Genomic DNA, 18,020 nt, shown 5'->3' with positions numbered 1-18,020 from the left:
ATAAAGCCCTCAAGGAGCTTCTTGTAATCTACCAAAGCAAGAATTCTCCTAGTGAAAAATTATGTTAGTACTGAAGAAACCTCAGGAAGTTCAGTATTACTACACAGTGCTATATTTTAAGCATTTTCCTCACTAAAAGCCAAAGCATATTTCTTTTAAGACATGATGTGGCAGAAGAAGAAACTGAGAGCCATGGAGACCTGTTTTTTCTCCTACCTTCTCTCCCTTTAGCCCTCTTTAAAACAAGCAGTTTGGAATGACCCTCTGAGGCTTTGGTTTTACAGAACAGGCTGTTTTAGGAACACTTGGGGCTCATTCTAGAACAAGGTTGTTTATATTACCCAGAGACTCAGGTTGTATTAGACCTTTGTGATTAGGTAATCTCATATCCTGAGTCAAAAAGCTTTCTTGAAATTACTACTTGTTCATACTAGAACATCTTTTAAGGTGAAATGGTCATCGTCAACTCCTAAATCACCTGAAATAGACATTGGAGGCTTGCTTTTGTGTACTGTATGGAGAGCTATCGCCCTCATCAGTCTTGAATGGAGTAAATCCAAGATTTAAAAGACATTTTAGAATAATCGGACATTAAGAATATTAGAGCAAGAACTTCTATGGCTCAGGTTCTTCAGCTAGAGCCTCTTGTCTGTAGCTGATGGACTACTACCCAGCAGACATACACCTTCAGTTCTGCTGAAGCTTCTATACCATTAACTAAATCAAGTAGTATAAAATATATTTTAAAAATCCAGAACAACTATGGAACTGAAAAAACAAAGTTTACCAAATACTCACGTCTTTCATAAAGAGGTCCAAATACTCAATATAATTGAGACACAACCTAAATTCACGTTAAGATTTTAATGTTTTTAGATCATACGTAATTCACAAATAAACCAAAAACTATAGAGAAAGTGAAATAGATTTCAGTTTTCATGTAGATCCTTACTACAAAGCAATCATATATTTCAGTACAACATTGTCTATATGGTTCATCCTTGAAAACTGTTTTTCTTAACATACTGAAAATTTCCAGAAAGCTATTTAGGTTTCGTCTTCTTACAAGACTTGAATTAAAATTTAGTTATAGGCTGGCTTAACACCAATGGTCTATTTATACTTTCAGTTTCGTTCCTGAAAATAATGGTGAACCTAATTAAGAGTTGGCAAAAATATTGGCACTTGGAGGTCTACCATATTTGCAGCTGTGGTCATATACTTAGATACCTAAAACCATTGCCTCTACTCACAGGTATTTTTATGCCTCAGGTAATTTATCACCCCTAACAGGAGACTATTTTAATAAACAGGGCTATTAGGAATAAACCACTGCATATATTCTACTGCTGCTCAACATAACAGGACAGAACATTAATGCTAACTTGAAATTTCCATGGTTTTAAGGAAAATTATTATCTGAATGTGCTTTTTGTGTTTTAATGCAGATGTTATTTTAAAAACTAGGGTAATTGCAACCTGCTGTGTTATATGCATCTGGTTTGTATAAAACTTAATAACACTCTTAATTAGGCTAATTTGGTCAGATTAATACCTCTGTGTGTGTCAGAACTCACTGTGCTGCTTGCCATGGGGCACCAAATTAATAGTAGCACACTGAGAAAATAGTCATTTATAAATATTTTTGTGTGAGGTTTGTAATGCAGGCGGGAAGATAAAAAATGTAGGAAGTTTAATGAGAGTATCTATGAATTTGAATAGTTTTAAGTGAATATAGAACAGAAGCTGCTTTTCTGGTAATACGAGACATAGCTGATATCGGAAGAGGGTTGCAGAGGATCCCTCCAGATTCTACAACATAAGAGGTTTTGGGTAGGGGATAATTGGAGGGGGGGGGGGGGGGGTGTGTGTGAAAAAAAATCACATCAGCGTGAACAGAAGGATGCCCAACATCTACTATAGCCATCATTACTTCTAGGCTACAAATTTCTCTCAAATGACTGCCAATCTGCAAACCTGAACTTACAATGCTTACTGTTGAAAACACTGAGACTCACAACAGAGTAGACTTCTTTGTACCACTTACATTATATGAGAAAGAGATAACACTTCACATCTGGAGGCCCCTCTTTGCTTTACTTTCAGTGAATGTACAATAAGGTATGTTTCAGTTTGCTATTTTAATAAATAATTACTAAAGTCCAGGGAAATTATCCCATACTAGATATTCAAACGAAAATTCTCATACTAGAGAGGAAAGCTGTACCTCTCCAAGTAACCTTCCACCTGTGAAATGTTCAACCTGCTCAGTTGGAACAGCAGTCCAGTGATACACATCCATTTCTTTTACGTTGTTGTCTGCATGTTTTCTTTTGCTAAAAATACCTACTGCAGACACAGAATTAGACCAGATACTTAGATTTCACTTGTGATGCAACTGCAGAGTCTGGAATACACTGTACTAGTGACAATATCGTTTCCCTCTTATGAGCTGCAGTCCTAATGTCAACGCCGTTATAGCATAAAAATATCAGAAACACAAAGCCCTTGTTCATAACCTAGTTACTTAAATCCAAACTCACCATTTTGAGCAACAAACATTTCTCCAGTATCAGAGAGCAACTAACTGAAGGATTCTCCCACTCAAAGAAAAACTTTCAAAGTAAATTAACTTTCCAAAAATTAATATATAAACAAATATATAGAAGACAACCAAGTCAGAGTAAGTCTCAGGACTAAATGGTTAGTACCATTTCTCTCACCAGTTCTTTAGGATGACTCCTAGTTATTTGTGAGTCTGTCTCAAAGGTTTCTATTGGTCAGAAGACTTTCAGTCTCTGTCTTACATGAAAGCTATGCATTTTTTCTTCATATCTAGTATAGTTTTTCAGGATTGTCTTTTCAACCATTCCTTTGAAACATATTCACTTCTGACTATCATCCCAAAACGAGTCCATCTTAACATTATACAGTCAGAAATAATTGTATAGGAACATCAATAAACTACTGAAGTTTCTCTTTCAAAACACAGAATACATATTAAGACTGTATAAATGTATTTATTTTATACATACCAATGTAAATTGTTGGAGAATGTCCAGTGTCCTTGGAACTAAAGAGACATGAGTTAATGCATTCCAAAATTGGAACAAGAATCAGTAGTGGCACGATGCTTATCACATTCATTGCTGCGACTGGTAAGAGAAATCCACTGAAGTGCAAGTTGGAATTCATGGTTTGGAGATAATATCCTGAAGGAATCTGTATTGAAGAATAAACCCCCACTCCATTAGATTACCAGGTACCTTTCGTGGATCAGATTTTGATTATATTTGGAAACTTCTCCAAATGTTTTCCTTCTGAAGAAGCCACAGTAAACCAAATACCTTCTAATTAAAAGGAATGACCATTCATGAAGAAAGCTTTTCAGATACTGACATTCTTGTTCTATGCCAGAACATAACATTTTCCTTCTATTTAATTTGCTCCTGAATTTCAACAAATATAAGCAGCAGTCCCTGAGTTTATTTGATCATCCATATTTACAGCTGTCAGCCAGTATACTAAATGGTTCTGCCTAATACTGTTGCACTTCTCATGGACAGGGTTTAACAGAACATAATTTTAGAACAGCAAGATGAAGAGTTACTTTGAACTTCTGATTGTGCGCTCAAGGTAGAAGTCATTTTTAAGACGCTCTTGCCAGTGCACGGCTTTAAAAGATACAGGGAATGAAGATTTGGCCGCAGTCTTAGAACCAGCTTAATGTAACTGACAGCCACAGCAGCTATACAGAGGACTTCCTTTTACTTCTGAGAATTGAAAACAGAAGAAAATGAATAACCAGATGAGGAACCCACCAGTTCATCAGTGGTATGAAATTAAGCAGATTTATAAGACTGTGCCTCACTTCAAAAGCAAATAAAATAAAAAATAAAAAAATCAATGTCTTCAACAGAGTTTTCAGGATTTTTTTTGTTTATTGTTTGAGGAAGCTTGGTTAACTAAGCATTGAAATTCCACATGCAGCAGGGAGTCATAATCCACTCTATGTTACAGACTGATGGGAAAGAGAAGAAACTTGAAATATTCACAGAGTACAGTTATGACACAGCTGGATATAGAACTGCTTTTTTGTTGTTGTTGTTTTGGTTTGGTTTTGGTTTTTTTGTTGCCTTTTTTTTTTTTTAACTCTATTTCTGGTTTTAGGGAGTTCTGGATTCCTGCAGCATTCTGCATGGCTGTTCAACATGACTGGTAATGCCAATTCAAGTAGAATATTACTGCTTTGAATGTGTAGTTATAACTGAGCTCATGTAGGCTTTCTCATCAATAGTTAAAGTCAACCCTACTCCCTGGGAATCTGTTCAGTGCTAATGAATTACTCAAATGTTAGCTCTTAATAAAAATATTTTTCATCTACATTTCACCTCTAAAAGAAGACAGAAATTGTAAAAAGTTGAATAAATGGCAACAAAACTATGAAAGATCAGAATTGAGACAAATATTGATGGTTCCTTCTTTCGATGGCTTATTGAGAATCACAATTGACTTCTGAACAGGAATTAAAAATAACATCAACATGAACTACAGGTGCCAAAAGCAGTTAACTTAATAATATGGAGAAAATACTATTAATCTTTCCAAAAAAGGATACTGATCTATTGCCTAATCTAAGAAAGAGCCTTAAACTTATGGGAAACTCTGCCAAAAGAATAAAAGTAGTCTCTCTGAGCACTGCAAATACTTTTAGCTTTTCTAGATATATACCTGGTGAATAATATGTATTTCATTTCCATTTGGTCATTAATGCATAGCCTCAGCCATATGCATGCATTTGTTGGTTTGAGATTTTTGTTTGCTTGGGATTCTTTGTGCTTTTTGAGGGGTGGCGGGGGGTGGGATGGGGTGGGCAGGTGGGGAAGAGAGAGTGCACAGGGAAAGAAGAGGAGAAAGAATGAGGCAGATGGATGGGAATGTAGGATGATGGCAAGAAGGAGCATCAATAAAACAGTATACACTACATATTTGTAAGAATTTCATTAAGCAGCATTTTAACACCACTAAGTTAAAATGAGTTTCTGAGCTAGCTCATAAATTTGTTATCTCACTTGCCAAATGGTAAGCTACCTCAAACTCCTGCTTAGCCAGGATCATCTAGACAGAAATGAATCTGAAGGAATCATGTCAGCTTAAGTAGCTTCTTGATACATTTACATGACATACATACACTCAGAAGTGCAAAGAACCACATGGCCGGGTAGAAAGGCTGTGAATAGACTGCTTCCTTCTGCAAATGGAAAACCACGCATTTCCAGTGTAGGTACATCAGCCACATCATCTCATCAAAAGAGTAGGAGAAGATTTTCTACCTCTCCCAAAAAGTGCATGAAGATTTAAGAAATTGGAAAATTACGTTTTTTTCAGAAGAATGCTGAGCCTCAGTCTCTGATAACTGCAACACGGTGTGAGGAGCACAGGACTCTAGCACTAGATGTTTCAGCCAGTAAGGGTTCAGAAAAATGACTAGCAAGCAATCACACAAGTTCCTTAATGAGCCTGGACCAAGTCAATTTTACTTACTTCGTGAGATGAGAGGATATAGCAAGGTATATTCTCAGGTAATTCAAACTACTCTGCAATGTTTTTCTGCTGGTCAAGCAACAGTTAAAAAACACGCCTAGAGACATAGTAATTAACAAACGTCACAGTATATTTCAAGATTTTTGTTTAAAAGCTCTGTACCCACCTGCATAACACATGTTCTGTATAGAATTTGGAAAGCAAACAACGGGAAGAGCCTGGCGAGCGACTTTGTGCTCTCCACCTGAGTCTCACTGTACCGACCACCATAGTTTTCCTTGGCGTGATCCAGCCAGTTTGTCACGCTTCCACTAAAGTAGCGATATCGCACGCAGCAGGTTTTCAGTGCACTAGCAATTACCCCAAAAGTCGTCAGCAGGGAACTATCTGCAAACAATCAGAGACAGTAGACATTGTTGTGTTTCTACTTGCTGTCAAAATAAACAAGACAAGACAAATCACTTTGGGAGGGAAAACACAACCTGATATATTCACCTTTATGTCTCTTGGGGGAGGGGGAAGGCAATAACAATCTGGATTTGTTCCAAAACATTCTGTTTTGGAAGCCAGTTGTTTCACAATCTAATTGTTATGAAAGTAATCCAGCTCAATATCTACAGAGAAAAGTGCTTTTGCTACCAGTTATTTAACACACCACAACAATTTGTTACAGTAGTTGAGCAGGTAAAGTTTTGCTTTTGTTTTCTATTGATTGAATGAGGTTAGTTTTTAATTCAAGACAGTAATGAAATATTGCATATCCACTGCCATTCAGCAAGGAGAGGGTAGTAGTGAAGTGAGGAGGAAAAGGAGCTCAAATGGGGTCTGATGAGATAAAAGAGTTCTCATGGATACATTTAAAAGCCAAAAATATTATCACAAGACTTCCAGGTAGCATTCTGTGGGAAAGAGGTTTCCAGTCTAGTAGTTGGCGTGTTAAAACTTGCCCACTGGTTACTGGGTTCAGGAGTTGCTAGCTTGGTTCTCAGACTCAGAGACAATGGAACTAAAACAAGGATAAAACTGTTAGCTTCAGGCTTGGGAATGCAGATTCATTTATCTTTAGTATGTTGCTGATCCATGTGAATAGATGTTATAGCACTTTGCTTTTCTGATAGTGTTGAAGCACTGCAATAACTGGGGTGTCTATAAATAAATAATTTCCAAAAACTACAGTGAACTAAGAAGATGGAAGAGGAAAAAATGTCTCCCTACTGTCTCCAGTGTGGAAATTGTTTTTTAGAAATCTCCATTAGCACATATTGGAAACACTTGCTCTCAAGTGTTAGGAAAGGGAATTTTATTAAAAAACTAACATTTAAAACTCTCAGTCAGTATCAGATCAACTCATTGGCAAAGCTAGTAATTACATTATTTAGGTCATGAAGTGATAATCTTTTGGTTCACTGTATGCTAGAAGTTGAACATCGACAAAGGAATTAAAAGCAGTAAAGTGGTGTTATTACTACTCTACAAGGGTTTGAAACCAGTGTTGAAACCAGAAGATGCATAGAGTACCCCACAACAAGACTAGCAGGCAGCTCAAACAAAGCTACAACATGGCTGTGTCCTGAGTTTTTTGATCTAATCTTGAAGATGGCCACAGCCATCTCCTTTCCTTGGGAATGGAAGATGTTGGGCAGACTCTTCTTACATACTCTCACTGGAGAGAAAAAAAAAACCACCAAACCACAAAACTAACATAGACAATAAATCCTGACATTTCACTGCCTTTCCCAATGATCAGCTGAGGCCCTCTAACGTAATTTCAGTCAGCTACCTAGGAAATGTTATTTTGTATGAGGCAAAACAGACAACTGCATTATTAAGCTGTGTTTCTCTGCATGGAAATCCAGCAGATAAGATCTAGTAAACTGGGAAGATAAAGCTTCTTGAAGCTGTAGTCCAAAAAGCAACTTGAATGACATGTAGGCCAAATCAATATCAGGAAGATTTTACCAATGATGTAGTTAGAAAAGTATTTCACCCCTTCTTTAAAAGAAAACAGAGTCCACAGAACTCTGCAGTGGTGAATAGTTCAGATTACAAATCCAATCAGCTAGTAAGAGACATGTTTAAAAGTATAAATATTTATTTCAGTACACATTGCGTAGACCAACATCATAAACTCTATACTTGTATTTCTAATGCTCACTTCAGAAAAAAAAAAAAAAAAAAATCTATTTATACAGATATTAAACTGCAACTTCCAGAAGACAATTTTCCTTCACCGTTATATTTCAGTCCTTGGCTGTAATGTTCTGCTACTTTGACCTTGTTCTAATAATGAATATCTATGGTACTTAATTACAATAAAAACCTTACATTGCACCCTAGATGGTAGATACAGATTTTTTCCTCATCTCTGGTCACCTGTCAGTCCTCAAATTTATAGCAGTGGGAAGACATGCAAATGAAGCCCATGCTTGACAGCTAAACATAATTGAATGTATGATCCATACTTGAAGAGTTACCTTAAAACAAAAAAGGCAGCAGATATAAAAATCATTTAAGGTCACCTATGGATTTGAATTACACTTCTGAAGAATTTTCATTTCATCATCTCACTGAAAGGTACAAAGTATATTATCTTATATTTTCACTAAGGAGATAAAAAACTTTGCAGATATTAGTATAGAGACTGGCATTTTGCAAAGACTTGGAAAATATATGATAAAAATCAAACAACACTCATAGGGAAAAACATTTGATTAAAAAAAAAAACCCTGCTAGTTTTGTTGATGGCCAAGACATAACCGACAAATTTATGTTATTCCATTTAGCAGAATTGAACTAGTTGGATGAAAAATTAGAGATTTCGTCCATAAGAAACAGACCAGCTCAGGGGTAGATACTAATGAATTTTGTTACCTTCTCAGGTTATAAAATCTGTAGTAAGCTGCAGCAAGCCAGAGAGCCACCATTTGGTCCATAAAAAGCTAGCTAATTTGATGCTATTCTTTGCAGACCTCAGTTGCATATTATCATGATGTTTTGGGGGCATTGTGGAGAGAGTGCATTTCTTTGGCTCTGTTTGTTTTGAATAAACCTCTCTAATTACATCCTCACTATGATATTCCCGGGCACTTGATTCATGCATTCATTCCTTCACTGCTAATATATTTTTGCTTAGATTATATTTATAACAAAAAGACTGAAACAACAACTTGCTTTCAGTTTTCGGGTTCTGTTGGGAAAGGAATAGCAAAATTCAGGCACTTACAGCCTTATTCAAGTCACCAAGACTCCACTGACATTTCTGTGCTTGGCCAACAGAGAAGAGTAGTTGCCATCAAAGACTTTTTAAGAGCTCAGGTACCAACTAGTGAGGCCACAGAAATGTAAGAACTTCTGTTTTAAAATATCTCCACAGTCTGAATAGGAACTATTTAGAGTATTTCTAGTTATTTTCAAATGTGTAAAAACACTTGGTGTTGTGTAAGGAAGCACATCGAAACAACAGTAAGCATCAGACGTTCTGCAAGCTAAAGGCATTATAGAACAACTTTGTCACTAGTGCATATTCCTGTTTAGCTGACTAACCGCACTGCTTGGCTGCTGAGGTGAGCGCCAAAGCAATGGAGCACACTTAAGGGCAACAAACATGGCAAAATAAAGTCCACATGCATTTGATAACTCTTCTTGCACAGGTAAATGTTTTGACACGTCTTGACATGACAAACGATGTACATAAGTTTACCAGAGATCAGTTTCTACTTTTTCAGACTATCTAGAATCTCCAGGTCTCTTTACAGAGGCTGGATGTTGTTTCTTACATACACGCCTTGTAGAGCTAAAACCCAAGTAACTGCTACCAAACAGGGCAGTGTCGTGGAAGAACTTATTTTGATATGCAAGTTCTGTGAAAATAATCTCTAAAGATATTTTCCAATGTATAGTTGACTCTTACCTGTTTTAGGTTTGTAAATCATTTCACCACGCACCATGTGAATTGTGATCATAGCCATAAGCATGGACACAAATGGGATAAGAAAACCAAGGTTCCTGGCCACAGACTGCTGGATATAAGAAATGGTGACAAAGACAACTGCTGAATTTAAGTTAATCAGCCAGTAAAACCTAGTACACAAGACAAGAGAAAAGAGTGGAGAGGCTGAATAAAATAAGGCCTTTAAAGATGATTAAAACATTACATTAAAGGCATAGTAAGTACAGTAAGCATGGACAGTATTGGTACCATGCACACACTGACGCAGCAATTAAAACCAAACTTCACTTGGATGCCTCAGCTCCAATAGGTATGTCACTAAAGTAAGTGTACTAAGGCAGTAAAGCTGAACAAATTATCAGTCTAGTACTGGAAATATCCTTGTGAATCAGACTAATTAAATACATCAACATTTACCATTTACATAGTTAATATCTGATAGCATAAGTTTTGTGTAGGTGATATCACCAAATCACATACTTCAAGATTTAGAGACTAATGTCTTAATACCACTGTCCCTTATTTAAGAAATATTAGAACTTGATTTATCAGAAGGGATGGCTTTTCCTTTAGTTGCAAGGCTCAGCTTGAAGTTTTCTTGGCTTCTGGAAATATCTTGATAAGGAGGTTCCCCAACATAATTCACTCTGAGACTGCCTTTGGCAGTAGAGTTGCTTCCCAAGTAAGTGCTGATCCCCTCCTATGCACAGAATATATTAAAATAAAAATCACATACTCCTGGAAACAGACGGCATACCACTAGTGATCGGCCTACTGCACTTTGGAATCCCTGACAATAGCACAATAAATATGCTTTCAATAATTATAAGGATAGTAAAAAGCAATCCCAAGAAAGAAAAAATGCCAAACCAATGCATTTCCCTGTTAGGATGCAAGAGAATAATTACTTCTTTTCTTTACCCTAGCAAATGTATTTATATCTGCATAGTTCGGAGTATATAGTTGCCACGCTTTTTTCCTTGGATTCTGACTCCTACATAACACATTAAATTTTTCTGCAAGAAGATGGTTAACTGTATAGCTATTTACTAAAGTAAAACATAAGTGAAGTTAAACAAAATGTGCTGCCTATTCTTCTACTGCACAGCCCTCTTCTCACAAACACAACTGACTAATTTTCACTCTACAGTTCATAATTACAAGTGTTTCAGTTAAAACCCCTTTAAGTTCTTTTAAATTCTGAGGTGCTCCCCTTACACTCTTCTTCAGGCCACTTGTGTTGCCTTTTTGCTTTCAGTGGAACTTTAACCAAGGTTTCCCTTAAAACATAACTCTCACACAAAACAGGGATCTGAGGCTACACAGCAGAATCAAATATTCAGCATCTCAGACCAGAGAGATGAGAATTAGGGAAGACATGCTTTCTTGGAGTCACAGTTTCCAACAATACAGTCAAGGATCAGTATACTTCATTTGAAGAGTCAGTGTCAGTTATTTAGCAATTTTTGCTTCAGATTTGACTCTCTCTTGCAAGACTTAGCCTTTGAAATTTTAAGTTAAGAATTTTAACTTGAACTAAAATTTCAAGTTCCAAGTTAGCTTTAAAGGTGACAACTGTATTTTAAAGAAACAAGAGGGATCAATAATGGAGCGGTACTACCTCAGTATATCACAGATTACATTTTGTAAGCAGTTGCAGGAAGGGGTTCCTTCACCTTTGCTGGAACCTAAACAAAATGGTTCCATTTAAAAGGTGAAATACATATTGATACATAATTATACAGCTTAATACATACTGCTTGAGGAAGTAAAGCTTGCTTTCTTGTCTGGTGCCACTTCTGCCTCATGTATGCTACCTGGACTGGACTACTTATGTGTCCTAATTCATCTAGAATACCTTTTTAACAATAAAAGAAAAATCTTAATGTGTTGTAGAAGACGAGTTACACCTCAACAATCCAACACCCAAACCTTCCAGCTTGATCCTTCCTCAACTGTAAATGAGTGGGTAGGGCAGGAGCAAAGTATCTCATACTACCATTGCAGGTCACATATCAATAATCACAGCAAAATGTTTTGAGCCAAAAATCATAAGAGGGACATTGCAAGTCTGTCTTGACACCTAGAAGACTTCCTCAATCCCATTGCATTCATTTAAAATTACTTCTAGGTGGTCTGCCGTAATTGCCAAGACAAACCGTTGTCACATTTTGAGATACAGTATTGAAGTACCTACTGTGGTCCCTCCAGTTTTTCTGACATTGCCCATTACATCACACCTAGCTAGTGCCTAGAAAGCAAAACCTTTGTCATGTCAGAAGTATGGACCTCGGTAACGCTGCTCAGGTCTGTTTAGCTGCAAAGTCCACACCCTGCTAAGGGATGGGAAATGACCACAGGGCTGTGCAGCAGTAGGCATAGGAACATGCTCAGGCAGCTTGCCTCACTGGATCCAGGGCCAGGGGCAGAAGAAAAATGATGTGATTCACCAGGGCCAACTCAGTGCTGCTGAGAGCCATGCAGTAGCAGCTCTCCTGGAACAAGCAAGGACAGACACAGCCACGAGATCTCCTGCTTCATGTATTTCTCTGAAGTCACAGCAAAACATATCCTAAGTTCCAAACAAATTACTCTTTCCTTGAAGTAATGTACATTTTTAGGAAATGATACTCATCGGAATCATGGACTTTTCCTCTCCACTGAAAGCAGTCCCTAGGCACTTTGGAATTATGTTATTCTGTGATGATGGTATAGTTGGAGGGATTCAGTACACACACGTTGACCCCTGTTCAGCTACAGCTTTTAAAAAAATACAGTTGCACAACTGAGTCTGCTAGAACTTGTGTAGAAGTTTCAAAACAAGTCCTAACTGACAATTTTTAAGTTAGAAGTCTCAGTGGCTGTTTTCCAGACTTTCTAAAGAAGCATGCCTGAGCTACCTGAAGTCCTGACACTCTTCATGACTCTACAACAGTTTCACTGGAAGTAGGAATCTCCAAAGGAAACCCTTGCTTACAAGAGAGTGCTTTTGTTTTTCATCACTGTATAGCAAAGTACTGTAAGACTGAAATATAAAGCTTCCATCCTCTCCCAAAAGTGAGAAGAAAAAAAAAAAAAGAACCAATGTGTTTCAGCAATCCCTGTGGACCAAACAAGAAAGAAAAACTAACTTCAGCGCACAGATCAGAATTTTGGGATTTGCTCATATCATACTGTCAGCAGCAGATCAGAACCTACACAAACAGAAACATTTCTTGCTAGCCCTCACATACCACAACTACCTAATTTGCAATATTTGGACTTGCATTACGTGAGAGATTCCAGTAAGGCACAGCTGAATTAGTTAAATACATTAAACTGAATATCACATCCAACTTTGCAGGGAACAGATCCTTCATGGAGCTTCAGCACTCTGAGGTCTCCCCACACTGAGAGCCAAATGCCAACTTGCGAGGTTCATTTCCAGAATTGCAGTCCAGATACAAACCTAAATGTTATTGTGACATGACCATAAAAATCTAATAATCTTATCATAACACTTTACAGAAATGTATCCATTGTGATAACTTGAAAGATGGAACATCCAGGTGACTTCTTAGTTTATGTTTACGCAATATTAAAAAAGTTTTTACTTCACATAACAATTGTGATGAACCTGCTGAATGAAACAATCTGAGATCAAGTAAAATATAGGAAAATATTCTAAAATTGACCTTTTGGCATTTTTGTATTAATTTTGAAGCCTCGGTAGATTTCCTGTCACTTGAAATATTTGTATTTATTTTTTAAGCATGCCTGGCTCTGAAAATTTAAGTTTTGATTTATCTAAACTCAGACCTAGATATTTCATGTATGGATCAGTATCTAAGCTATATGTTTTTCTGTACTACAGCTTTGCAGGAGGAGGTATTTTTTTTCAGAATCACTACAGAGTTTTCTGGAAAGGTGGGTGAAAAAAACCCCAAAGGGGTAAAAACACATTTTAAAAAGTCAAAGTGTGTCCAGGATAACAGCGGAAACTGATCTGCAGTGTATGGGGGGGGGAAGAGGGGAAGGCGGGAAGATACTACTGGTTCCATGTTGGTTTTTTTGGGGTTTTTTTGTTTTGGTGTGGGTTTTTTTGGTTGTTTTTTTGTTGTTGTTGTTTTTTGTTGTTGATTATTTTTTTTTTTTTTTTTTTTTTTTTTTTTTTTTTTTACAGCAGATCAGTAAGACAAGACACAACACTGCTAATTCTCATCTGTACTCTGGATTGTACCCTTTGCTCTCATTCTCTGCTACCACAGACAGAATTTTCTTTTCCTGCTGCAAAAATAGTATCAGTCCATAACCTTAACCTTAGAAAAGCAGACATCCTTAGGGAAACGTAGTACAGCAGAATCCAAGTCCCTTCTTAACTTAGCATTGATATATTCTGTTTATTCAAAAGGTCAGACTCATAGTTCATCCTAGGAGTTAGAACCAGGCCCTAGATGTGCAAAGCAATCTTCGAGGACTGAATTAGACAACAGGTGATCACAGGGTCTTTTAACCCAATCTTTAACCCAATAATTCTGATTGTTTAAATAGAACCTAGCTAAGAACACAGACACTCACCAAGAGTATGCAACCATCTCATTTTATATTATTTTAAAATTAAATTCTGTGACAAGCACCTACCAAGAGAAAATAATTATACTCTGAGAGGTTTTAATGAGATTAAGAATGCTAAGAATGAACCCCCATTTTTTAAATCTTGAGATGGCAATCAAATAACCCCTTCTTGGACGCCACTGCAAAAATTATTAATTTTTTTTTAATTGCACATGTGCCTTTCTTGATATTTCCAAAGTCCCAAGAACTGACCCATTTGGATTCCCCTAAGGAACTTTTTATTCATATTATGTCTCCTTTGTAATCAACACTGAGAAATGTCACTTTGATTAAGCACAATTCTGAATGGCTAAGACCACAGTACAATAAATTCTCCAGAGCTATCTTTCAGAACAACTGATTGCTCTCCAGTCTTAATCCCCCAGAGTCTTATTTAATCAAAATGATGTTGCTAATTAAGGATTAAAACTCAGAATAGAGGAAAAAGGAAGAATTTTTGTTCTTCTCTCCTATGGGCAGGTCAAGGAGGCAGAATCTACTCTAAGGAACTAGACAGTCTCATCTACCTTTGCTAAAACTGCCTTATTCATTGAAGTTTGGTTTTAATTCAAAACTCTTTCATATTAACATAATTGGAGGGAAAAAAATAGTCAGGAAAGCCATTTCCAAAGGAAGAGAAAGCTGATTCACCAAAATCTTCATTGATTCTTCATATTGTCAATATGCAAATGTGCTCAGTTTTGATTTTAATAACCATGCATGTACAGAGAAAGAAAAGGGGGCAGTTTAGAACTTATTTCACCCTGCCTCAAAGCAGGAATCTGGAGGTTCCTGCTGTGACTTCTTTCATCCTTCACAGTTTAACCAGAAGGTAAAGATGAATGTATATAGCACCCTAAAATGCTATAGAAGTGGTAAACGAAGGCAAATATACCATCAAAACAACCTCCCTGACACACAGAGAGATAAATAATTAACATGAAAAAAGTTTGAATTTTAAGAATCATTTTAGGAACAATTTCTCCTCAAAATTTCCTTAAAAACTTTAAAATATTCAAACCAATTCACAAATGTCAATGAGTTTATCTAATGCCAAAACTTCACAGCAAGAGAGCTGAAACAATACAGGAGATTGCTACCACTGAGCTTAGCAGTTAGAGACTACTGGCAATCCCTAGTTCCAACAAATCAGCAGACTCTACTGCTGCCTGTCATTGCTAAATATTTACTCTGACGTAAATTATAATATATCATTGAATTTTGCCACTGTTAATTAGAGAGTAACAGCAAAATATCTTAAAGGGATAGCCATATTAAAGGTAGAACAGTATGTTCCATTTGGTTTTCTAACAGCAACTAAGGCTATCAAGTTCTTGAGCACTGAGGCAAATCAATTCATCCTAATTTTAACTGAAGATTTCTTTAGGAAGCCAAAATACCAAATCACCTACTGGTCCTAGGAAAAGCAAAAATTTAGGAAAAGTTTTTACAGAAATTCTTGGCAACTCTTCCAAAAATCTAAATGTGTTGCAGATAAAAACAAAACATGAAACCCACCATCTGTAGAATCTGCCTTGTAAGTCAGCAGTGAATTTCAAGGCAATTCTACATCATCCCCAACAGATATTTAGCTGACATTAAGTTACCAACCAGTTGAAAAATGAAAGAAGTTCCTTTGGTCCACAGTCCTCAAGGTTGTATGCACTTAATGGACAAACTATAGCTCTTATGCCTCCTATTCCCAGACTAGCTGTGAGTAGTGCAAAGTAGAATATTATTTTCTGCTCCCTTTTGGTTAGTGTATGAAGAATATGTCGTCTGTCAATGTAAATATCTTCAAAGGGGAATGCCACAACAGGTAAAAGGGCTGTGCCTAGAATTGGAAATAAAATTGTTATTTGAAGTGGATTAGAATCAGACTGATGAATAAGACATATATTTTTTTTAAGCAGTTATGAAAAAAAAAAAAAATCAAAGAAACACAACAGAGGAGTGCAAAGAGAGAGAATCTTAATTCTGTGGAGAGGCAGAACCTTTCTGGATGTCACTATATATAAGTCAAGACCACTAAGGGCCTCCAAGAAAGCAATCTTCCTCTGAAATGCTTGTAAGGATTCATGATGTTCTTCAAACTAAAGAGCTCACTTTGGAAACATAGTTCTTCTCACTGGCCCTCCCCATTCCCTGTGCATAGACAGAAGTACTATAGCTCTACAATTGCCAGAGGGCACCAGTTAAAACATGTAACTTCACCTGATAAACCATCAATGAACAGAAAAAAACCACATTTCATGGTGGAGCCTAGCCTTTTCTGCATCTTCTTTAAACCCTGGAATTGTAATGAGAATCATAATTTAACAAATTCTCAAAACTTCTGTGGAAAATTTTATTTTTTTCTGCTTCGGCTTCATGGAAAAGACATGATTTTCAGAAACTTTAGGTATAGAAGCACTACCATGAATTGCATTTACCACCTCTAGTCTGCAAGGCAAGTCTTTCAGATTTAATCAGCCACAGATTCTGCGAGTTGTAATTGGAGGCTAAACTCAAAATATATCGATGTCTCAACAACTTCAACATTAGCCATGACTAAGACTACAACTGTGCAAACACTAATATGTCGAGAATGTTTAATGATCCACCTCAAAAAAAAAAAAAAAGGCAATAAAAAAAGCAACCAAACAACAAAAATGTTCTGGTTAAAACAATACCTGAATACACCAAATTCTGTTTGTGTCAGTCTTCTACTTTAAGATACGTTTTGAAAGAAAAATGCAGGAGTTTCCAAACCAGAAGCCCATGGGTGAAACAGTGGAACTTAATCAGCTTCTCTATTTAAGGCAAAGTTTGTTTAAACTGGTATGTGCTTAGATACCTCTTTCCCCAAATACAAAAGTCACATACCTTTACATAAATAAAATCTCAATACTAACGACTGGAAAACAGTTTCTGAACTCCCTCTCGAACTATCTCTCTGACTAAAACCTTGCATTTGCCCAAAACACTAGTAACCTTAGATGCTTGTTAAGGGGACCAATTTTAAGAGTTGAGTATCTGTGTTCTGAACAGCTAAGCCACCTTAGAAGAGTCATGTTTTTGCACCAGCTATCCACAAGATGCACATGAAAAGGTTGCTTAGTCTTGTTCAAAGCAGGACCTCACAAAAATGCATACGCAAAAAAATTGCAGTGTATTTTGTAGAGGAGAGTAATTAGCTGTTAGAGAAGGTGGCCACAAGGTTGGAAAAAAAATGTTAGATTTCAAACACAATGCCGAAAAACGCATTTCTGCAACGGAATAACCAGAATATGAAATAGCCACCAGGGTGTCACCTACCTAGGAAGTGTAGAAACATGCAGATGCACACAAGCTTGATCCTCCCCACTAGGCATTCGGCAAGCCAGCCAACCAGTACCGGTGTCAACATGGAGGTGCCTACAAAGCACATATTGACGATAGCTGCCTGGTAGTTGCGATAGCCAAGTTTGACAGTGCAGAAAAGTATCATATTGCAGACAATGCCAAAGAATGTGAATCGCTCACACAGCTCCACCAGCAGCACACAAATAGCCTCTTGGAGTTTCTTCTCAGGTTGAGACAGGTTTCCAGCATGGTTGCTTCTTCCAGGTAACAGTCTTTGCTCCTTGTCAGCCGTGTGGTGTAGAAATTGGTTCTCTTGCATCTCTCTTCTGTCTGCACCAGGCATGCTTGTCTTTTTTGAGTATGACTGAGTAGAGCAGTTTAAGTTACAGGTATATTTCTGTCCTCCTCCACTGTAATTAGCAAACTGGTAAGACTCTCTCTTTGAATTCCACACTTCACTACTACAATTTCTTAGGGCACCCATCACTTTTGCGACATGATATATAGGATCAAAGAGTTTGAAAAAATTAAAGATCTATATCAACATTTCAATTTAGCAACACTCAGAAACTCAGTCTGTTTATTTAATTAGTCCATTTAGGGGTGAACA

General features: G+C 36.9%; 1 protein-coding gene across 1 annotated transcript in view; it reads right to left on the bottom strand.

Moving 5' to 3' along the window:
* The window catches only part of SLC15A5 (solute carrier family 15 member 5), a 34,166-nt gene extending 16,413 nt beyond the window's left edge, over nt 1-17,753 (bottom strand). The window contains exons 1-5 of the mRNA XM_065635061.1: nt 17,384-17,753; nt 15,698-15,920; nt 9,455-9,624; nt 5,711-5,931; nt 3,036-3,222 (exon numbers count right to left, since the gene is read on the bottom strand). Coding sequence (XP_065491133.1) covers nt 3,036-3,222; nt 5,711-5,931; nt 9,455-9,624; nt 15,698-15,920; nt 17,384-17,753 — 1,171 coding nt within the window. The remainder of the gene's footprint in view (nt 1-3,035; nt 3,223-5,710; nt 5,932-9,454; nt 9,625-15,697; nt 15,921-17,383) is intronic.
* Nucleotides 17,754-18,020: the final 267 nt, after the last annotated feature.

Source organism: Caloenas nicobarica, chromosome 1, assembly GCF_036013445.1.
Source record: "Caloenas nicobarica isolate bCalNic1 chromosome 1, bCalNic1.hap1, whole genome shotgun sequence".
Classification (NCBI taxonomy): Eukaryota; Metazoa; Chordata; class Aves; order Columbiformes; family Columbidae; genus Caloenas; species Caloenas nicobarica.
Note: the sequence above shows the minus strand (reverse complement) of the source record. Positions and strands in the feature narration are given on the sequence as shown.